Here is a 23,819-nt window from a genome sequence, read left to right on the forward strand (position 1 = left end):
CAGTGCTTAGCACAATGACTAGCCATAGCCAACCTTCATGAGTGCAATAGCAGAGGCAGGAGAGAAGGCACACCCCAAACAGAAGGAGCACAGGAGGGGCCGGGCGTCATCCTGCCCAGAAACTCAGGGAGGGAGGCGAGGCAAGCCAAGCTGGAGGGGAGAAGAGAGGCTGAACTTGGAGGACAGGGTGGGTCTGGAGGAGTATGAGGAAATACTCTGCACCTGGAGAGAGAAGACTGGTGTAGAAAGAGGGACACAAGTTGATAAACACGGCATTTTCTGTGTCTAAAAAGCTTCAATTGAGTGTTGTGGGTTAAAATGAGGGATATAGGAGTTTAAGGTAGTACAGCTTCAGGGTTAAATGCATAAGATTTGGAATCAAATGGATTCAACTCTCAGGTCTACCAACCATGTAACACCACACAAGTATATTTCACTTCTCCCAGTTCTGTTTCCTCTTCTGTAAAGCGGGAGAAATTATTGTAAAGAAATCATTTGTATCAATCACAGTGTTAGTGTGAGGATCAGATGAGGTAGTATTTACTGAAGGTTTTGCAGGTGCTGCTATGGGTGCTGTATCTACAATCTGATTCCAAAATTATGTGTGTCGAGGTGTGTTTTTCACTAAGTGTTCACAATGGTTACATCTGGGTAATAATACTGGTGATTTTAGTTAATTAGTCTTTACACATTTCTATAGTTTCCAAATTTTCTGCAGCGGTATGCGTGATCTATGTGAAAGTGTTCTAGAGGCCCTGTAGAACTAAAATTCCTGATAATCCTTATATCCATTTTAAAGCAGAATTCTTTACATTAAAAAGAAGAAAAGATTAAGGCCTGATGTAAAGGACACTGCAAGAGGCAGCCAGCCTGGGCTCCAAAGGCAGCAATGCTCAGCTGTTCGGAGATAGGAGAGAAAAGGTAAGCTACTACTGTCCACTCTTCCGTACCTTTGTTTCCTGGGAACTATGGAGAAGTACTAGCCCGGTGTGTTAACCCAGCTGGTCCACAGGGTTTCGCACAAGGAAGGGACTCCCCTACACCCACCATGTTCTGTGATTTCCAGTAAGTCCACACCTACGGGACTGTAGCACCACCACTGATGGCCTCGGAAGGAGGTGGGCTGCAGTGAGGGAGAGCTGAGGGAACAGCACATCTGTCACGACAACATTAACACAAACGCTCCCTCTAAAAAGCTCGCTGCTGATCCAGGGGCTGCTGCTGCTGCAGTAGGAGAGGGTTTTCCCGAGGAGCTCTCCATCCCTCCAACCCCCGAGAGGTTTGGGGAAGAACACTCACACTTCCTGTAGATTCGGCAAGTCCTCAAAACCCGCAGGGTCAATCTCAGAAAGTTTGTTGTAACTCAGGTTTCTGGTAAACGGAGAGGAACAGAAAGAAAAAAACAGCTGAATCAACATTTCAACACACCCCAAATTTCAGGAATTTTCTTCTCCACCCCCAAACAAAATAATGACTGCCCCTATCTCATGCATTATTTTGAGTAACTGTATTGACACCGGGATTTACAGATGTGCTCCTGCCACGTGTATCCCCATAAACAAGTCCCTGTGAAAACCTCAAGTCACCCGAGCCAGGCTAAACTCAAATGAATTTCAATCAATACTATTCTCACTTAACAACTTGAAAGAAAGTCTAAGGTAAGCCAGTCCTCTGTCTACATTAGAATGTGCTGGTCCCCATGCTCTGTACCCTATCAAGGCCAAGGCTATTCTAAGGGGCACTTTTTAATTATCATTTTTCTAAAGCATCAAGCAGTACAAAGAAAAAGAAGGGGTGGGGAACTGGCCCTTAACTATCTAAAAAGCAGTGGTTCTCAATCAGGGATGACATTTAACAATGTCTGGAGACATTTTTAGTTGTCAGAACTGCAGAGAAGGGGGTTGGCTACTGGCATCTGATGGGTGGAAGCCGAGGATGCTGCAACATCCTACAATGAGCAGAACAGCGTTTAACAGCAAACAATTATCCAGCCCTAAGTGTCAATAGTAATATTCAGAGGTTGAGAAATCTGCATAAGAACTTAAGAGTAAAAATCGCTCACATGTCTAGTCAAAGCTGAAGGGATTATTGGGAAAGTGAATGCTGGAAGATGGGAATTATAAAGCTGCACTATCAGCATGGCACTCCTGTTCTCAGTGAATAAATACTGGGAGTGACCAATCACATAGCAGAGGGGAGCCACAGTCACAGGAAATTCATGGTTGGTGTTAAACAAAGGTAGTGAAGGCCAAACATGTGAGCAGCCTTCTCAAGATTATGGCATCTGGCACAATCAATCATTCAGTATCATTCAGTATCATTCCCTGCACCCCCCAGCTGTCCCCTCAGAGGCAGACATGCAACAAGTCGGGAAATGTGTGGTCAGGCGAGCTTCTCAGATCACGCCCTCAGCCCAGAGTAGGTTAATTAACCCACAGGACTAGAAACCACAGAGATGTGGTCCAACCGTGCTCCTGGCCACTATAATATGCCCAGTCCTGCAGAAGCCAACAAGGTTAACATTTTTCATCCCAGCTATTAATGCTACTGACATTACTACCAATTAACAGTGCTACTAATCATGAGTTTAAAGTCTAGCTCCTAAGGGACACAGTGTCACATAAGTGGCAACCATCTTTTAAACTTACTCCAGAGACAGTCCAATCAATACTAACCTAGAACTGATAGTCATTTCACTGTCAACTCAAGACATTCATCTAAATAAAAGGCGAACGACACTTGCGATGAATGGCACATATGTGTTCGGGGCATAGCCTGAATGAAAAGCAATTTGTCCAGATATTATGTTACTATAAAAAGTTGAAGGTGGTAATTTTTAAAACCACATATTGAGGTCAAGTGTGAGTTTGTCTGCACTTGGGAGTACCCAGAAATCAAGAGGTTAGAAAAGAAAATCCACAAACGGAGAGAATTCGCCCACATCATGAAAAGGACCAGACTAAAATTGTCTTCTGTTTTCAGCACATTATCATCCGGGGGGGGGGGGGGGGGGGTTAAAATATTGTTTCTGTTTCTAAAAGAGATACTGTGAGTTTACAATGACTGTAACGTTTACATCAGCATAGATAATGGGAGGTGTTGAGCTGGGGGGGACATCAGAGAAAGACTCAGGAACCACAAAGGCAAGAGCCTGGAAGGCAAGCAAAGAATGTGAATGGTCACCCTGCAGATGTGGATTGAGGCGGCAAAGCAGTGCCTGCCCACCTGCCCAAAGGGGCATCTGCTCCCGTCTCCAGAAACAAGGCCAGTGCAGACCAGTCTCCTCCATTGTTAAGAGAAGCTCAAACTCTGAATTCTTACATGAAATCTTTTCCATTCTTAAAAAAAAAAAAGTAACCCTAGATGGGCCAAACAAAACATACCTGCAGACCCCATCTGGCTTGAGGATCACCAGATTTCAACCTCTCACGTAGGCTACTAGGTTCAAAATGAGTGACTTGTTTCTGGCTTATATATGTAGCCAGGAGTGGAGCTGGGGTCACAGGACTGGGTCTTAGGCAATTAACTGGCAGCCTCATTTTATACTATTTGGAATGAAATCACTAAGGCTACTTGAAAAAGGGTCTTCCATAAGACAGTCTTATCAAGAAACCAAACAGTATTAGGACCTAACACTGAGATCTCAGTAAGTAGCGACGAAGATGAATATATTGTAAGTGGAAATTTAAAGCTCTCACTGGGTCAGCCTGGATGTGATGCCATTTCCACTTTCAATGAACTACAAAAGCCATGTACCAGCAAATGGGTGCTCTAAAAGTTAATTCTCCTCTGGGAGCGCCTACAGCAATTAGAGAGAAGACAGAGGCGGAGGCTCAGGTCCCCTGGAATAGCTTCTACATCTGAGCCAGAGCTTTTATGTCTGAGAAGTGACTATTCCTGCAACCTGGGACAAGCTGTTGGTCATCAACTGCTATACCAGGAAATGGGGAAAATAGTCACTGTATTCTCCAATGAATATAATCTGAAATAAAATCCTCAGAGACATTTTCTTTCTTGCTCATTTCAGGGAGACAAACTGCCAGCATGCTTTTTTATTGTGGTAAAATACAGACAGCATAAAATTTACCATCTTAACGATTTTGAAGCGTACAGTTCAACGCACATGGCTGTGCAGTCATCAGCATCATCCATCCCTAGAACCTTCTCATCTTCTCCCTGAAACTTGGTGCCTCTTAAACACTAACTCCCCATCCACCCCTACCCCACCCCAGGCTGGCAACCTCCATTCTGCTTTCTGTCTCTATGAAATGGGACGACTCTAGGTATTTCTTATGAGTGAAACCATACAGTATTTGTCCTTTTGTTTCTGGCTTATTTCACTTAGCAGGGTATCCTCAAGGTTTATCCATGTTATAGCAGGTGTCAGAATTTCCTTCCTTTTCAGGGCTAAATAATACTCATGTGTGTGTGTGTGTGTGTGCGCGCGCGCGCGTGCGTGCGTGCACACGTCGTATGCACACACACACACATTTTGTATATCCATTCAATAGCTGATGGGCATCTCGGTTGTCTCCATCTTTTGGGTACTGTGAATAATGCTGCTATCAACACTGGCTTACTTTTTCCAGGACAATTTTTATTTTATTTTAAATATATCTATTAATTTCAAAGAGAGGAAGGGAGAGGGAGAGGGAGAGAGATAGAAACATCAATGATGAGAGTCACTGATCGGTTGCCTCCTGCACGCCCCCAACTGGAGCTCGAGCCCACAACCCTGGCATGTGCCCTGACTGGGAATTGAACCACGATCTCCTAGAGTCTAGCGCGATGCTCAACCGCTAAGCCACGCCTGGCCGGGCCCTGAGCAATTTTTAAATAAAGTTTTCTTAAGCCTTTGACTGCTATGCATACTGACACTCATTTTTCAATGATTAACAAACTACATTTATTCAGACCAAGAACTGTACAGAGAGGGATGTGAACTCTCATCTTCGTATTCAAGAACAGGCAAAGAGTTAATCAGTAAAAATGAATAAGGACTTCCTTTCAGGTGGCAGCTGCCGTGCACACGAATCTAAAGCACCTCACTTATTTCTACAAACACGAGCACCCCTTACCCAGCTGGACATCTGAATGTGTCTTAAGTTGAAGGTTTCAGATTCTCCTGTCAAAACAAGTCATCTGTCAGCAGGACAGATGCTGTCAAAAGCATTTCTGCACCTTTCAGTAGCAAAGAGGAGCAGAAAGGAACCTCAGGGAATTTGGTTACTGCCAATTGCAGCTTTCATTAAACATTTTGTCAGCCACTGTCATAACACAAACGGTCCCTGTTCTTGCATAAAGGGTGCGCAAATCTTTGAATTGAGCCCAGCCATAGATATTCTTTCAACTAATCTGCTGAAAGATGACCGTCGGCCCACCCTTTGCAGCACAACACACACGAGGTACCTCTGGCGAGAACAGCTCAGGTTTTATCCACGTTTTAGCTGTGTCTGAAAAGCAAACTGTTTAACAGTGCATGAAAATCTCCCTCTGAGCATTTTTCCTAACAATCCCCATACCCCAACACAATGAACTAGAAGGGGCTTTAAGTAGCGGGAAATCCCCACCATTATGTAAACCTGTGCTGTCCAATTCAGTAGCGACTAGCCACTCAGCTACCAGCATTTCTATTTAAAATAATTAGAATTCAGTTCCTCAGTCGCATAAGCCACAGTGCAAGTGTTCCACACCATGTGCACAATGCAGACAAAGCACACTTCCATTATCACTGACATGTCCCTTAAACTGTGCTGTATCTAAGTCATGGAGCGATCACAAATATTTCTAAATCATGAAATCAACAAATATTCAAAGTGAAATGGCACCTAGATGAGAAACTTGGATTTTAATAATAAATTTGAATTTCCCAATAATTCAAGACCTTTGTTAAAAACAGGGGTGGTAGAGGACACGGATATTAGCCTGTGTCTTTTAGGCACACAAAATTCTTAACCATACCAGCAGAGGGAAAGGTCTTGAAAAATGCAATTCACCCGGAAGACACTCTTTAAAAAATGCCCTCTGAGTGTTATTCTATAGGTTTAATCAGTATTTACATAATCTGACCAGCACCTTCCTGGATTATAACCAGACCCACGTCTTAGAAACTTGGCTGGCAAACAATAATTCACTGACTCCTTGGAAGCTGAGGGATAAAAAGTTCCGTTTGCTTTTGAGTAAGTGCAGTGAGGAAGTAGCCCCACATCACTGGACAACATAATTAGCACTCCTCCTCAAAAGCGCCATTGCTCCCAAATCACCCACAGGCAATGCACACAAACCTCTTGCTGGGAAGAGCGGCACAGGCCTGGCTGTATCTCACCATTAATAGGACTCATAATTCACAGCGGAGGAACTGGTCCTAATTTTGTGGCGAGCATTCCCCGAGGAAGGAGGTTTTCCTATTCATTTTGGTTTCCAGGCTAGGGCTATTTCCCATTACTCAGCCTTGTCTGGACTCCTGAACACTTTGCATATTTTAAGCTTTCAGATGCAATCCAAGGACCCAACTACCAAACACTACTGGGCACCCAGGATTAGCCAGGAACTCCTTGTTTCTGTTTCTTGGGAAATTGTGGACTCCAGATGGACATCTCTTCTTACCCTCAGGAAGTGCACTGTTTACCACCCATTTTAAAAGAGGGTACCTGCGTAGGACCAATGAGAAAAAGAGGGCAGTCCTTTCAAATGTCAAGGGTGCAAGTGAGGAGAACAGGCAACTGTAAAAGTTATCCAATCCCTTGCTCTGAAGGCTATTTCTGCTGCATTTTTCTCCTTCTGAGGAATCATGTGCAGTACACATCAAGTCCCAACAAAATCACATTATGTTCCCCAGACTCATATTGTAAGGTTTTATGAGAATATGAGATTTCTTTTAAAATCTAGAATATCAGATGTCATCTTTTTTTTCTATTGCAATGTTTCCCCTCATTAACCAAGCACCACAACTAAAAAGCCTGATAATACACATTAACGGTTTACATTCAGAATCAAATTGCATCTCAAACTGGAATCACCGCTCTGGCCCCTTCACCCCAGAATCCCCACGAAGAGAAGGTGTGAAATGTGCTGCCATCTCTCTTCAGTAAGCTGAGCAAGCAACATCCGCCCTAAACTGAGACTAGAAAGAAACACTTCCTGCAAACGATTAGAGGCAAAAATCACTCCGATATTAACTTGGTACATATAGCTCATTCTGTAAGGTTTTGGTCAGTTATACTCAAGAAACTCAGTAATAAATCACAGTCACTTCAATTTTTGAAAATGTTACTTAATTCTCTATGCAAGTGAGGTGTGCAAGTGACTCAAAAGAGATAATACATACCAGCCATAGAAGGACCCCAGAGTCACCACCTACTTTCACTCCTTAAAATCAGCTACAGAAATCAGTGGGGCCTCAGAATTCTGATGTCTAAGACATATCTGAGGAGTCACCTCATATGTGCCACTCTACCTTAAGTTCACACACCTTACCCCATCCCATGGTTCATTTGAATACTGGTCTAAATTTTGTCCCTTAGCATGCAACAGATGTCAAACTCAAAGAATAGTAATTGAGTGTTTTTCTACAATGTACACTGTGTTGTGGTAAGTTCTGATACAAATTAGGATAAGACCTGGCCTTAAGGAGTTTGCAACCTGCTGGTCAGATAAGACTCTGCAAGCCTCTGAATGGTGGGCCAATGGCTGCATATTAGTGCCTCTGGGCTTCAGGGAAATTTGTTTGTTTGTGACTGACTGAACAGTTTGGAGAAACCTAAGGTTTTCACCAAAAAAATAAAAGTTTCATTTCTCTTGAAAATAATCCCTGGGCCAGCACTCCTGACAGCAGCGACCCTTTATTTAGCGAGTACTCCAGTGGGCCACAAACCTCCCCGCCGTCCTGTCCCACCCAGCCCTCTTTACTCAGTGGCAGCACCTGCCTGGCCCCTGTAAGCATCTCAGTGTCATTCCTGGTATGGATACCACTGAGTCCAGATGGCATTCAGAGCAGGGAAAATCAGTTGTGATAAGACAGTTTTATCAGAAAAACACAAAACCTTAGCTAAAACCTGGAAGAAGAGTGTGAGAACACGGTTTCTGAAGAAGAGCACCAGAAATGTTAAATAGGGTGTAGGGGGTATAATGCCAAAAAAATAAAAGCCACAAAGTCAGGACCCCCTGGAAAGGAGAGGGACAAGACACAAGACAAGAGCAGTGTCCTGGCAAAGTCAAGAAGAGCAGCCAAGTTGCATGCCAGATCCACAGCCTACCAGTCAATTATGTCAAGGGTTATACAAACCTTAACAAGTCTCAGTGCCAGGTCCCTCTTAAACATTAATACTCAGGGCCATGAAGGCTGATTTCCACAGAAGCTGAGTATCTCCTCACTCAACTACTTAAAGTTTTGGCTATAATAGGCCAGAGGCCCACCACCACTGAAAGCAATTAGCATTTGCTTTCTGTAATATCCCTTAACACAGGAGATTCCAGGATCTGTTTTTCCTACCAAACTAAGATTTTGGCTAAAGAAGACAAAGTAACTGGGTGTGATGTAATTTTGTTATTCAAGCTCTCCCTCTCTTGGTTGTGGTGTGGTCCTGTGGGGTGCCCCAAAATCTCCCGTAACAGTCTCTTGTTAAATATGGTACCTGCATCATTAACCCCTAAAGATAAATTAATTTAATTAGGAAGCCCCGGAGCCGCACCAGCTCTGCAGTTGGTGGGTTCTCCACAAACAAAGGGAGTCTGCAGGGCAATAGCTGCTGGCCACAGGCTGACCTGCCCACCGCCTGCCACAAAGGGAACCCACCACAACCCCTAGCAGGGAAGACGTGCCTACAGCCACCATCTGGTTTGACTATCAGAGAAGTGGCTTTGCTGGAGACTTGGGAATGAGCAGGGGGAGGGGAGGAACAGGGTCAGCAGTCTGGTCACCTATTCTCTATCATCTCTGAAAAGGCATCACAGATCTGCCCCTTCAGAGTCCTCACACTCTACAGGCCTTTCCAAACTCATCACATCCACAACAGGACCCTTTCAGCACCATCAGACACCACCCAGCACATGGCTTCCCCCTGACCTGAAAGCCTGGACACTGCGACACACAGGGTAGTCGGGGCCTGGGAGCTAGGTGCACCCTCCCTGTCAATCAATCTCTTTCCCAGTGTGGCCCTAACATCCTGAGGCACAAGGTGTCTAAGTGGGAGCAGGGGGCTTATCAATCCTGCCCTCAAGGGGTCAGGAAGTGCTGCAAGAACCTATGCTCACCTGTGGGGACACAGTCAGAGGCTACAGTTTCTTCTGTGACAGTACGAAGGAAGGAGGAGCCTTGTAACTGAAACCTTGCTCTACTGAAGCAGGAAACAGCGACTCTGGCTTCTGAAGTAGGTAAAACTGGGCTAAAGGGACAGGAAGTGAGGGACACATTAATCTAGTGGATAAATTTGGAATCCTCCATTCACCAAGTGCCTTGTAAAGCCCAACAGTGTCCCTCTGCTCAAAGAATAATGTTTTCCTTTCCTAACACCTCCACCTGCACCCCTCTGCCCCTACAAATGTCCACATGGAGATGAGCTTCCTATAAAACCACCACTGTAAAATAAAGGGTGTTTATTAAAAGTGTGAGGCAGCTTTAAAATCTACTAACTTTGGGTTTACACATGAAAGCTGCAAACTAGCAACATCTTATGAACACCTCTTTGACCGAATGTGTCACCCAACAGAATCTGTGTAGTTGCCAACCAACAGTAATGCTGTGATCAATGTCCTTTCCCAGCACACGGAAATGATTCTCTACTTCACACTGTGATTGCACACTCTTTGTGCCCCCACATAAAGGTCCTAAGAAGAACCTCGCGATCAGAGAAGAAAATAGTTATTTAACACAGCTCCATAAAAAGTACTCCTGGCCAAATCCCAAGCCTGTCTTTCTGGTAGAAGGTAAAACCAAGGATTTCACTGGGATAAAAGGATAAAGAAACTATACCAGTGACACTGGATTCTTCAGAAATGAAACTTCCAATAACATATACTACTCCTCCTGAGCACAAAAGACACACAATCAAATATTAAAATCAAGCAAAACCCCCTCCCTCCACTGGAGTCACTACACGCCACTCTAAACACTCCTGTCTAGATGCGCCCCAGAAGCAGGAGAGAATCAAGGCATTCTGTGGCTTTTTTTAACGCTCATTTTTGACAATCCAGACTCTAACATAATCCAAATCAGTGAAAATAATAGTTCCCAAACCTGATGTTATAGAAACGTACGCCAAAAGATTTAAAAAAACAAACTGTTAATGCAACGTTTAGTCATCATGGTTTGTTGTTAAATGCACGTATTTGGAGGACAGTTTTAGGCAAAAACACTTTTGGGTTACAAAAGAGCAATATAGAGTAAGTTGTCCCTTAAAGGGGAGGAAGAAGGAAATGAAAGTGCTTTTTTTTTTTTTTAAAGCAATTACATCTGTACAAACAACAACTTACCTTACTGTTATCAGCATCTCTTTCTTCCCCCACCCACACAAAATTTTTAAGGGACAATTGACCAAGTGGGTGTAACTACCTACCCAGACTAAAGAGGCTCATAAGGAAAATCCTTTCTGGGAAGCCAGGGGTCCTAGGGGGGTGCTGGAGTCCCTTGCCAGCTTCCAGGGAACTTACATGCATCTTTCATTTTTCCAGCTGAAGTCACACCCACTACTCACTACTCTCTAACATCCTTGTGCCTATGCAAAGCCCAGGCATCCAAAATCTATGAAGATGGCACAATAATCCAGGTGTCCTTGGATTTGCCACGATACTCTGCATTACAAATGTATTAAGCGCAAGATTCCTTCAAATACTATAAGACATTCTCATTACTATCTTCTCTTCTTGGTTTTCAATGCCATCCTCTAGGTTTCAAATATTAAATATTATCTCCTAGGTTTACCCTCGCTTTCTTTCCCAGATACCTTAACACTTAAAACTGAAGATCACTCTGCCCAGCCATGTGGCTCAGTAGGTTGAGTGTCATCCTGTGCACCGAAAGGTTTCGCGTTTGATTCCCAGACAGGGCACACACGCAGGTTTCGGGTTCAATCCCCAGCAGTGGAATGTGCAGAAGGCAACCACTCAGTATTTCTCTCTCCCTCTCACACACACACACACACACACACACTTGCTCGCTCACTCACTCACTCACAAACACAGCCATCTCTTGACAGTTTGCAGTTCCAGGTCATTTACTCTCAAAGATGCATTTTAAAGGGTGGATCCTAGCAGTAAATTCCACTTGCTAAACTATACCTTAACCAAATAACAAATACAGGTACCTATGGGATGTCAGTCTGTTTTTAAAATCACCAGCAAAAGTTGAATAAAAGCTCTACAGAACTCAAGCATAAGTGACTCCTTTTGGCGTCCCAGTTAACAGGCTGCAGAAACCTCAGAAACACCATGTGGATTTCTGGATACTCCAAATCCTCTCTGTATGCTGGGAGGGATGAGAGCCACTCAGCAGGAAATCAAGGCCCATGGTCACACCAAATCCAGACATCGGATGAGCTCAGCTACATCAAGGCAGCTTCCCTATAAAGAGGTAGTCCTTCTTTGCCTAATACTTGTTATCTGATGAACACGCATACCCCCCTCCCCGGCTCCCACCATCGTTCTTTTCTTAAAGATGATGTAATCAAACCCAAGTTGGTTAAAGTCTGTTCAGCTTGCCCTAGTCAAGTAACTCCATCAGGACTTCCTTTTGATAAGCACACTACCCTGGGGAGAGGAGATGGCTTGACTTGCTCCTGCATACTTCACACTAACAAAATTGGCATCTTAAACGCTCCTCGATCAATGAGAGGGTGGACAATTCCAAGCCCAGAAATAGGGGATCAAAGTATGGTTCAGGTGGGGCCTCATGTGCTCAATAAGGCATTCAGCTATGACATCCAGCTTGGCCTCCAGCTAAGGACCCCACCTGGCTTTCCTTTCTCCCCCTCCCTCCAGTCTGAAATACTGTTAGCAAAGAAAGGTGCTTCAACCCCAGGTCTGATCCGCATGGTTACACAACATGACTCTGCTAAACTGTGTTGGCAACTACATTTGCTCACAGCAAACTCAGCCCTCACTCCAGTCTGAAATACTGTTAGCAAAGAAAGGTGCTTCAACCCCAGGTCTGATCCGCATGGTTACACAACATGACTCTGCTAAACTGTGTTGGCAACTACATTTGCTCACAGCAAACTCAGCCGGGATCGATAAGCCAAAGCAGGTCTGGATTCGGTTAGGTCTGAGCTTGCACAGCACAAAGAGAAACCACCCACTCTCAGCCCCAAAGAGCTACTGCGAGGCACCTGCACAAACTCGTCAGGGTGGTTTATAAGGTCACAGCACCTCAGAAAAGCTCTTATTCCCAGGGAATGAGACAAATGGTAGGCCTGTCACACTGCTGGTGTCAATATTTATCTAAGGCCCAGGTATTCGTGACGGTATAAACCAGGCACTTTTTCAATTCACTCATTCACGTAATTTGCCGCCACAAAGCCCCAAACAGATTCATTTACAGCTTGAATTTCTTTTCTCCCATTTCCACACAGGAGGCTGGCTGTGGGGCCCACAGTCTATGTCAGCAATAATCCTGGCAGATTGAGAATAAACGATCCATGTAACGCAGATCCAGGCCAATATCAAATGGCACTGCACCTGAGGACAGGAAAGAGGCACCTGCTCTCCCTTCCCCTGGCACCCAGGTTGTCTGCCCTGGAAATGAACACAGCTCAGACCGTGCAGTAAAGTAACTGATCCCCTAGTCACCATGCCCAGGCATTTCTAAGTGTGACGGACTCACACAGGGTTAAACCAGCAACCAATACCCAATGTGTGCTATTCAACAGCCATTTGTCAGCTCCAATTCTCCTAAACTCCCTCCCTCATCCTTTACCCTTCATGGAATCTTCCTCCCCCAGCCTCTCCCTCCCTCCAAATAAAGGCTGCTACTCAATTCCCCTGCCCAGGTAAGTCATGAGAGATAACTAGTCCATTAATATAAACTTTAGGAGGCCCTTGGGACCTCTGAAAAGAGGTCAAAGGAAACTAGGGGCCCAAGTGGGTTCCTCCAAGTCTCCCACCATCACTCAAAGTCCTCAATCCTGTCTGCCTTGAGTGCTGATGCCGAACTACAGCCCCTCAGTGGGTTGTGTTGGCTTCTTGCAAGGGAGCACCTGTGGTGGCCAAGTGGAGAGACCAACTTCAGGTTTTCATGCCAAGGAAGTAGAAGCAGGAAAAAAAGATGACCCTCTCTCCAGTGACCAATTAAAGAACCTACCTCAAAGCCCTCTTGCAAAGTTGAGGGAAGTGACATTAAGCAGACTCCTTAAGCCAGCTTCCTGTGCTTTACTAAATCTACTTTGCTGATCCCACAGTCACATTTCTTCCCAACTAGACAGGTAACCCTACCAAACCCCACTTGGGTTTTCCAGCAGCCCGATAAGGATCATCATATTTATATCTGCCAACAGGCTGCAAATCACTTCCCTTCCTTCCCTGGCAGAAGGCAATGGCATGTGACGAGCTATGATAGATGGTGCACGTGTGGTCTGCGAGGGGCCAGCATTCCTACCTCTGCTTGAAATACTCCTGCTGAGTAAAAGCAAGCAAGTACCCAGCCCAAAATGGTAGCAGCTAAGGGCGTGGTTGGTTTTATTTTTTCTTACATAAAAATATACATGATACTTAAGCGGCCAGTATTTCCTCACGCACACTTAAGTTAATAATTCACAAACCAACTGACATTCATCAAGGATCAGAAAATTTAAAGGTGGTTTGTGCAAACACTCCTGTTCTTGCTCTTACTTAACAGCTGGTTTATTTAACTGATGGCTTCTGTTGCCACTGGGGGTAGATTAGCACTTCAAAACGTGATTCGTGAAGCCAGGTACTGGACTACCTGAGTCACCTAGCCTCTGGATTTTATGTTATCCAAATTCCAGCAATTACTTTCCTCTCACATGGAACAGTTAGGCAATTCTGGTACAGCAAACTTACCCTAGTTTGCTGGCAAGATTTCACTGCAGTCCCGTTCTCTCATTTCTAATCCTGCCCCTCCAAACAGACAGTCCCCAAAGACACCAACGCATGAAGAAGCAATAGGTACAGTTGAAAGAGCACTTACCCAAGAGGCCAGCTGCCCGGGCCTCAGAACAGACCATCTCATCCACACGAGGAAGATGAGGAAGACGGGCCTCTCCTCGTCACCCCCACCCCAAAAGGAGGGCCTGAACCCCCCACCCCCCCATACCTCCCCACCCCTCTGCTCTCCACCTCTCTTTCCTTTCTTTTAACCCTCACTTGAGAATATGCTTATTGACTTTTTTTTAGAGAAAGGGGAAGGGAGGGAGGGAGGGGGAGGAGGGAGAGGGAGAGGGGGAGAGACATCAATGTGAGAGAGAAACATTGATCAGTTGCCACTCATACATGCCCAGACCAGGATCAAACCCACAACCTAGGTATGTGTCCTGACCTGGAATTAAACCCCCAACCTTTTGGTGCATAGGACGAAGCTTCAACCAGCTGAGCCATGCCAACCAGGGCTCCACCTCTCTTTCTTGATCTCACTTAACTTCACTCTCTCTAAAACTGTATGGGTGCTAAGCATGAACTAAGGAAGAGGAAATCTAAGGGAGTCTGCTCCAGCCACTATTTGGGTATGTCCAACCTGTTGTGAGATGGAAGGGTACCAGTTGGTGGTGGCGGTGCTTGTTTTCAACCAAAGGAAATTAAACCTTGGGAGTGTGAGTTATCTGCAAAGCTGTGGACTTACTACAAACACGCTCCACAGAATGGTTTATGAACCTGCAAGCTGCAAGGCCACAGGAATGGCCACGGGAGCCTCATTAAAGAGGTTACACATTAACCACCGCACATTTCAAGGAAGATCCTGTTACCTCCACCATATCCACACCTTCCATATCGCTCCTTTGACAGAGCTTTCTGGAGGTTGCTTTCATAGCATTTGAAATAATTACAGAAGGGTCCATTTTTCAGTTTTTGTTTTTAATAAATAACTAATTTCAATGCATGCTGCTGGTCCTTAAAAGACATCTAATTAATCCCCAAGGGGCGGAAAATAGTTTCAGAAGGGCAGACATCTGGACGTCGAACCTGTGGTTATTGCTACAGGTATGGAGGAAGATGTGTCAGGGACACAGGAACAGTGCTGGGATGATGCACCACAGCAGACAAGCCAGTGGTCACTCACACTGGGTTAGGACATTAATGAATACAAAATGCTTATTAAACACCCCATGTGCCAGGAGTGGAGCTGGACTCCATTCAGGACCACACTGCAATAAGGCATCTCTACCCTCGCTGAGTTTATAGCCAGGAAGGGGAGATAGATGCTGAACAAGAAACCAGAGCTGTGTCCCCACAGCTCTCCTAGAAGGCAGCAGCCAACTGCTCGCTGCCTTGGTGCTCTGGAAAGAGGCCTCTAAGGAAATGTTTAACCTGAGACCGGAAGGATGAAGTCATGCAGAAGAGGCACAGTGGCAAGAGCACAGGCAAAGGTCCTGAGGGAGAGAAAGGCTCAGGTGCCAAAGGAAGACCCAGTCCTGTGACATCTGAACTCAGAAAGCCCCTGTATCAGGTGACCACAGAGGACAGTGGAAGGCAGGGAACAGGGGCTTGGAGCCACAAGGACTTGTAGCTGAACCTAAGGGAGCCCAGCACCTGGGGCAGTGGGTCTCACACTTAGCAGTGTCCCCCTAGAGCTGATGAGCATGCAGACTCCCAGGCTCTGGCACCACAAATTCAGACTCCAAGGTCAATGGAGGGGTGAAAAAATGCCTAAGGCTGCCCTAAGGACTAACAGAGAACCACTGTGTAGTTACTACTTCATTTCTTTAGACATCTGCCTGCTGCCCACTCTATTAAATCAGCAAGTGTATCTGTAGGCCTTCTCTCAAGCTCCCCACCACCCCTGGAATCCCTGCTCCATCCACTCAGTTCACCTAGAATGGGACTAAAGAGCATGAAATAAAAACAAAAAGCAGGAGATCTGATCCTCCACACCCAGGCCCAAGGTTCTACATGCTGGCAGGGTTTCAGTACTGATGCCGGGAGGGACTCAGCAAGCCGCTCTCCCTCTGGTCTCTTCCTATAAAGGAAACCATTGCAAGGCTGCGGCTTCCTTTCCCATTAAAAGCCACCAGGGCCATACTTTTCAATTAGCTGTGTCAGCTCACCACCCTGAAGCTGCCCAAGTTCAATATGTCTCCCCCCACCCCCACTTCCGGTCTCTACCAAACACTTCACACCTCCCTATTGTAAACCTGTCCAGAGCAATTACCCTGCCTGGGTTTGGACAGCCTCAATACTGCACTTCTGTCTAATTTATAGCTTCAGTGCTCTGTTGGCAAAAGCAGGCTTGCCCTGGAGCAGAGGAAATGCACAGAAAATGGTCAGACCTGGCTATCAATGCATATGCACAGCAAATTTCCTTAAGTTACAGGAGGGCAAATTTTCCTGTTCTAGCAGAGAACACTGTGTGACGAGCTCCCCAAAGGGTCTGGAATCTGGACTTGCTGCAAGAATAACCATGGTCTCTTCTGCCACATCTCCTCCTTTGCTTGGGATTACAAACAGGAAGACAAGTCAACCAAAGAAACCAGGCAAGTACTGCCCATTATATTTCTGCCTGAGGATCTTAAAAGTCTTAAAAATCTTAAAAATAAAATTCTGTTCACCTAAGGAAGGTAAGACAGAGAAAGGTATGTCTACCTGGGCAATACCCAAAACCATTGAGAACTGTTTGACCTGTCTCTTTTTAAAACATGCTCTGCTTATAACTCAATAAAAAGACAAATGACCCAATTTAAAAAATGAGCAAAGAAATTGAATAGACATTTCTCTAAAGATATATAAATGGCCAACAAGCACACCAAAGATGCTCAGCATCACAGGTCATTAGGAAAATTCAAATAAAAAGCCACAATGACAAAAGATCCAGAGACATAGAAGCATGGAACAGACTGATGAATCTCAGAGGGAAGGCAGGAGTGGGTGGGTGGGTGGGTGGGTGGCTGGGTGGGGAGAGGGTAAGCAATGAACTTATATGCATAACCCACGGACACAGACAATAGTGTGGTGAAGGCCTGGAGAGGGGGGTAAAAGGGGTCAATGGGGGAAAAGGGTGAGATCTGTAATACTTTCAACAATAAAGATAAATTTTTTAAAAAGTTTTTTAAAAGCCACAATGAGATACCACTCCACACTCACTAGGATGATATAATTAAAAAGACAGACAAGCCCTGGCTGGTGTTGCTCAGTGGTTAGAGCATCAGCTCGAGCATGGAAGAGTCATGGGTTAGATTCCTGGTCAAGGGCACATACCTGGGTTGCAGGTTCAATCCCTGGCCCCAGCAGGGGCACATGCTGGAGGCAACCAATCTATGTGTCTCTCTCACATCAACATTTTCTCTCTTCCCTACCCTTCGCCCTCTTTACTCCCTCCCTTCCATTCTCTAAGAAGTCAATGGGAAAAATATCCTCAGGTGATGACTAACAAAAAAAAAAGACAGACAATAATAAGTACTGGGGAGATTACGGAGTAATGGGAACTGTCATATGCTGCTGATGGAAGTCAAAAGGGTGCAAGCAGCCTCTCTGGAAAACAGTTCAGTGGTTCTTCAAAAAGGTAAACATAGACTTATAATATAAACCAGCAATTCCACTCCTAGGTATCCACCCCCCCTCAAAAAATAAAAACATACACTTATGTAAAAAATTGTACATCAATGTTCATAGCAGCATTATTCATAAGTACCAAAAAGTGGAAACCACCCAAAAAGTCCACCAACTAAGGAATGGATAAACAAAATGCTATATAGCCATTCAATGGAATATTATTCAGCCATAAAAAGGAAAGAATTGCTGGTTCAGGCTATAATACAAAAGAACCCTGAAAACATTATGCTAAGTGAATGGAACTAGACACAGAAGGCCCCATCTGTATGATTACCTTTATATAAAATGTCCAGAACAGGCAAATCCATAGAGACAACATGTAGATGTTGCCAGGGGACAGGAGGAAGGGAGAGTGGGGAGGGAGTGCTTATGGGTGAGGAAAATATTCTAGAATTCGTGATGTTTGTACAGCTCTGTGAATATGCTAAGAACCCTGAATCAACAATTTAAAAGGATGACTTTTATGGTATTTAAATTATATTTCAATAAAGCTTTTATTATTTAAAAAAACAAAACAGAACCCTGCTGTTTTAGTAGGCTTTCAAAATTCCAGATTAAAAAGGCCACCTAACTATTTCTGTACCATAAAAATGCAGAAATAGCCTCTTTTCTCTAACTGCTGGTAGATAAATGAAGTGGGAAGCAAGCAAAATATCCACATTTCAGATGCTAAAGCTGTGATACCACCTTCAAAAACGCCCCCTCCAAATCGGCTCCTCCCAGTTTCCTAAACTGTACTCCACTCACACCACAGCCCTGCCCACGAATCCATCAGCATTGAAAAACCACAGTTGCAGTTTATCTTCTCACAGAAAACAGAATTCTCAGGATTTCAAAAGAGCATTTTTTTTTCTGCTTTTGAGTAATTATTTAAGGTGGCTGTGGAAAGCAGGATTCCCAATGCCTAGCCATTCAAAAATTAAGAACAAGCCAAAAGGCAGGAGGAAATGTCACCACAATGGTGAGAATAAATTAAAGATTAGGGTCTAACTGATTTAGATATAGCCCCTTTCTGTGGCTGGGGCAGGCAGATTTTAGAACAGCAAGCTATTTCTGGAAAAGTCCCTCCTGAGGAAAAGTTGGAAGGGTGGGGTGTGAGACTATATGGTTCCATTTTGGATTAAAATTGGTTGAAGGGGACTGAAAGCAGATATAAATGGCCAATGCACCCCACTCTCCCCCACGGGTAAGTTGGTCCTTCCTGGACCAGAGCAGGTCGTGTGTTCCCCGTCATGCACACACACACACCCCCTATCATGGTACTACCCTCCCCCGCAAAAATGTAGTTAACTGGGAAGTCCAAAAGTCTAATGGGGCCAGGATGCTAACCAACATCAAAGGGATTCCAGTTGCTCCCTTTATGCAATAAACTTCTTTCACCCAACATCATTCACACATTCAGAGTGCAAAGTTCACTCTGATATTGGTGGCTTTCTCACTTTGTAGCTTTCTTGGCAATTGTCCCTTGGCCTGGTTGTTCATTAATACATAATCAGAACATTAAAAGCACTGTTTTGTCTTCTGGGGGGTGGGGGACTGTGACCAATTTAATAAAACTGACATTGTCCCTAGGGTGGGGAACCACCTTGCAACTGACAGAGAATTACAAGATGCACAGATCAGACCTGTGTACATGCCCACACTCACAGAGAGTTAAGTATTTCACAAGATGTTTTTGATATTCCTCCATGGCAAAGAGGTTAAGATTAAAATGTTTATCTTACCACATAAATTGACCGGGCACTTTTTTTCCCTTTAACCCTTTCAGCCCCAAGTTACTCCTCACCTTTAAAACCTTTAGAGGAAGTGGTGTGACATTTGCGGCAGGAAGACAAGTGAACGAATGGGAAGCCTTGAGCCAATCAGGCTCTAAGAGAACGCTGGACAGTTCTCTACTCTTACTTTTCAAACCAAACACAATGACAATTTACTTTCAAGCCCATGTTTACTTTGCTGAAAGCCACATTCCAAACACAGGCTCGTTCTTAGAAGGGAAGCAGCTTACAGTCCAACCTTGTTTATGCTCCAAGTAGGTTTGACAGAAAAACCACATCAATTTGTTTTAAAATAATTTCCATTTGCTAGAAGCTGTTCCTGAAGGGTTCTCCACCACACTAATCTGCTCTGATTCCTACCAGCTGTAGGTAGCAGGCGGCTCGGGCACGGCAGGCTGGCTCTGCAAGGCTGGAGCAGACTGGGGCTGCACCTGGGGCCCACAAAGCCATTGCCACCTTCCCCTCCAAAACACATAGCCAACTTCAGTTTAAGAGGAACACAAAACATTTCCTTGTTCAGTCACACCTGTGACATGCCCACACACAGCACAGTTTTCTGAGGCTCTCCCTCCACTCAGAAATGCACCATCTCTTTGTATTAGGGACACATATTTGTGTTCAAGCCCAAAGTTCAGAGTTGAGGGCAGTAAGATAGTTTATTTGCCTAACTAAGCATCAGAAAAAGAAATTTAAAAAGGAAATGCAGATTAAAATAATTCAATGTAATTTTCATGTATTAAACTGGTGTATGGATACAGAGGAAAAAAGTAATGTTTGTCAGGGTGTGGAGGAAATGGGCACAATTTCGACATAAATTAGTGGCCTCTTAGGAGCAGTGGTGCCAAATCTTAAGAATTTGCATATCCAAAGCAATGTGGATTCAGTAACTCACCCTAAGGAAACAAATGTATAAATGTATATGTATGAGGATGTTTACCACAATTGACAAAAAACCTAAATGCCCAATATCAGGGAAAGTTTATGACTTAAAACTGTATTTTTAAAAAATGCTTAAGGTTGAAGAAAATATTCATGCTATCAAGACTTTATTTTGAAAAGCAGACATTATGTTGTATACCTGAAATTAATATGTTATGTACCAATTATGCCTCAATTAAAAATTTTTACAAGTAAAATTACAAATGAATAGCAACCCTAATTTTGTTCAAACAATATTAACTCAAAACAGGTATTCAACGACGGACATTACCAGAAATTTATACAAAGAAGTCATGAGATTTATCACTGAATGAGATCGATTATTCCTTTTTCTTTTGTAGTTTCCTCTTTACTCAATAAACATGTCCACCATAAAATTAAAAGTAATTAAAATAAAGGCAAGGTCACTAGGGAAACAGGTCAACAGCACAAAACCCCTTTAACATAAAGTCATCCTCCTCAACCATCACGCTTACTAGGTACACACAGGCCTCCCTACAGAATCACAGCCCAAGGCCTCGATACCACTAAAAGGAGGCAGAGCTCACTGGGCAGAACACAGCTTTCCCACTGCCTCTCTTGTGCATCTCCCGGAGACTGCCCACACCTGAGGTCCACACCAAAGGGGCCAGATTCAGAAACCAATCTGCCCAAAGTCTGCTGCTGAAGCCTCTGCGAATCCAAGTTGCCAGTTTGGACTGAACCACCGTGGGATGTAACCTGCCCTTAGTGTTCTCAAGCGTGCTCTGGTCATGGAGAGCAGCCTCTCTCTCTGCCACCAAGGACGGAGAAAACAGCCTTGGCCTGGTCACCCTTCTTGTCCAAGTAGAAGACTTAGCAAAATAACAAAGAGCCAAGCAGCCCAAACCAGCTGCCTGGACAGAGCTCAGCATAAACTGAGCAGAATAACCACAAGGGAAGGGTGTCTAGACAGCCTCAGTCTGTGTAAGAAGCAACTCTCCCCTGCAGTGTCAACTCAGAAAAAGCAGACTCCAAACATCAGCTCCAGCAAAGAGCAGATGAGAGCCATGTCACAACCAGGAAACACACTGTGGGCTCCCCCGCCAAACGCAACACAGAGGAGAGCTGCCCGGCCGCCCACCTGCCAAGGACAGCCACCGAGGTCCAGAAGGGAAGCGATGCCCGGGACCCCATGTGGAACACGGGTCACATGCTTCAACTGAAAAGGAGTTTCAGTAAGAATTCTTGGATACAGGATTTAAAAGCCACCTTCCCACAATACAGGGACTAAAAAAACCGTCAGTTCTATTTGCTGCTGCTCCCTTCCTTTCCATTCTTCTAAGTTTCTCCACACTACTACTTGGCAAGTGGAGGAAACTATCAAACAGATGAGGCATATTTAGGAAATGTACAAATAGATGAGCCCCTGGGAGGCCTAGGACACTTATCCTAAGTGTCTGGGAGAGGTATTTCTATAGGATTTATAGGCACACGCAGAATGAAAACCAACAGCTCTACCTACTTCAGTATCTGTACTGGCAATGCATGTGTCCCAGGCTTTGTGCTAGATTCTGGGATTACAGTGGTGGATCAGAAACAAAGCCAGTTCCCCTGCCTTCAGGGAGCTTACAAACTAACAGGGCAAGAGACAGTAGTCAAATATCACATGAAACTGCTACAGGAATCTAACCCAGTGGGAAGGTCAGCAATGGTTTCCAGAGGAAGAGACATTTAAGGGGGATGAGTAGGAGTTTGCAAGGCAAAGACGGAAAAACACTTCTTCAGGCAGAGAGAGCAGGATATAAGGGACATGAGACATGTACAGGGTTCTAAGAGCCTAGAAAAGGTCCCACGTGGTGGCCAGGGCACATGGAGCCAGAGAGGAAGGAATGATGAAGGGGGAGAGGTAGATTGACAGTCAGAGCTTTGGGCAGTGGGAGTCATGTGTTCCAACTTGCAACTCTGCAAAGACCCCCGTGGCTAAAAGGGGGGGCAAAACAGATGTGAGCAAAAAGCTCTCTACCCCCCTTAAAGTCTGCAAACAAACAGAAATAGTGTAGAAGAAAAGCTGAACATAAAATTTATCATGAAATATCACTGATGAATTTCACTGCTCTCCCATCTCTCTCTCTGCGGTGGCCGTCTTTTAAATGAAAGGTGGGAGGCAGTGGATCACTGCCACAGCAGTCTCCCAGGACTCCATATGCCTCACAGGGCCACACAACCCAAGGCTCGGCAAGTATTTCAGGCAGAGTATAAACTCCATCGGCAAGCTAAACTGTTTATATGTTCTGGAGTTAAAAATACACCAGTCAGGTCAGCTTTAACACCAAGGCCTTATCACCAAGGCTGTTTGTAAGCTGGTTACACAAGGCTGACCTAGGACTTGCCCATCTTTTAAATGTGCCTGGATCCACAAATTGTCTAAGGCTACATCGTTAAGATTATAATAAAGCCACCAAATACACAGGCATTTGAGAAAAACACTTTCCAAACCCAAGGATACTCTACTGTTTATAAATAGTTTACTTTTTTTGATCCCTGAGCATATAATATTCGCAGTTGCTCCAGAAACCAAAGAAACATGGGACAGGAACACAAACCACAACCTAACAGAAACAATAAACAACAGATGGCGAGACATATGCTATCACCCCCTTCACCAAAGGGGCACACCAAAAATGGGTTCTGACACACCAGCCTGCCAATGCAGAAGCATGCCCTTCAAGATCCCACTGAAGACACCATAATGGAGCACTGGCTCCCTATGCAGGCACTTCAGGCCAACGAAGAGTTGAAGGACCAACTGCTGGCTGCGAGGAACTCAGACTTGTAGGAGAGGCAAGACAAGGACAAGAAGGCAGGCAGTACTGGCTTTGCCGTATTCTTTCTAAGTGCAATCCTGCAGTCAGGTTTGAGTTCTAACTCTAACAAGTGCTAGACCCTGGGCAAGTCAATCAACCACTCTGGGCCTCATGTATAATGTGGAAGTAATGTATTTCAGAGTTAAGATGAGAATTAAATTAGTTAATGTACATGGGTCCTGCTGCAGAGATGTGAACTGCTGTTACTGCTATAGTTATAATAATAACTAACCTTTCTCAGGCTTCTGCTGTGTCTTTGGCCCTCTTCTAAAAATTATAAAAGCATTCCAATTTTATCCTAATAAAAAGTTTAGTAAGATGGACACTCCAATTATCCTTTTAACATAAGAGGAAAATGAGTCACAGGGAAGCCGAGTGAACTGCCCAAGGTCACCCAGGAAGCTGGGCTCCAGAGCCACCACTCTTACCGCTGTGCCACTAAGCAACACGGCTGCTTCATGCCCACTGCCACCCCACCCACACGCTTGCAGAAGGAGCAGGGCTTTGTAGAGGGCAAAGACACAGCCTTCCCTTCCCCAGGAGAGCCTCCGGCACTGCGCTCCTCCGGGCT

The 23,819-nt window shown here is 44.7% G+C and overlaps 1 protein-coding gene across 2 annotated transcripts in view; it reads right to left on the minus strand.

The window, feature by feature from the left end:
- The window catches only part of LRIG1 (leucine rich repeats and immunoglobulin like domains 1), a 106,985-nt gene that overhangs the window by 70,120 nt on the left and 13,046 nt on the right, over positions 1 to 23,819 (minus strand). For both annotated transcript variants that reach the window (XM_087825102.1, XM_087825101.1), the window contains exon 2: positions 1,300 to 1,371. In XM_087825102.1, coding sequence (XP_087681228.1) covers positions 1,300 to 1,371 — 72 coding nt within the window. The remainder of the gene's footprint in view (positions 1 to 1,299; positions 1,372 to 23,819) is intronic.

This window comes from Miniopterus natalensis, chromosome 15, assembly GCF_054644295.1.
Source record: "Miniopterus natalensis isolate mMinNat1 chromosome 15, mMinNat1.hap1, whole genome shotgun sequence".
In the NCBI taxonomy this organism is placed as follows: Eukaryota; Metazoa; Chordata; class Mammalia; order Chiroptera; family Miniopteridae; genus Miniopterus; species Miniopterus natalensis.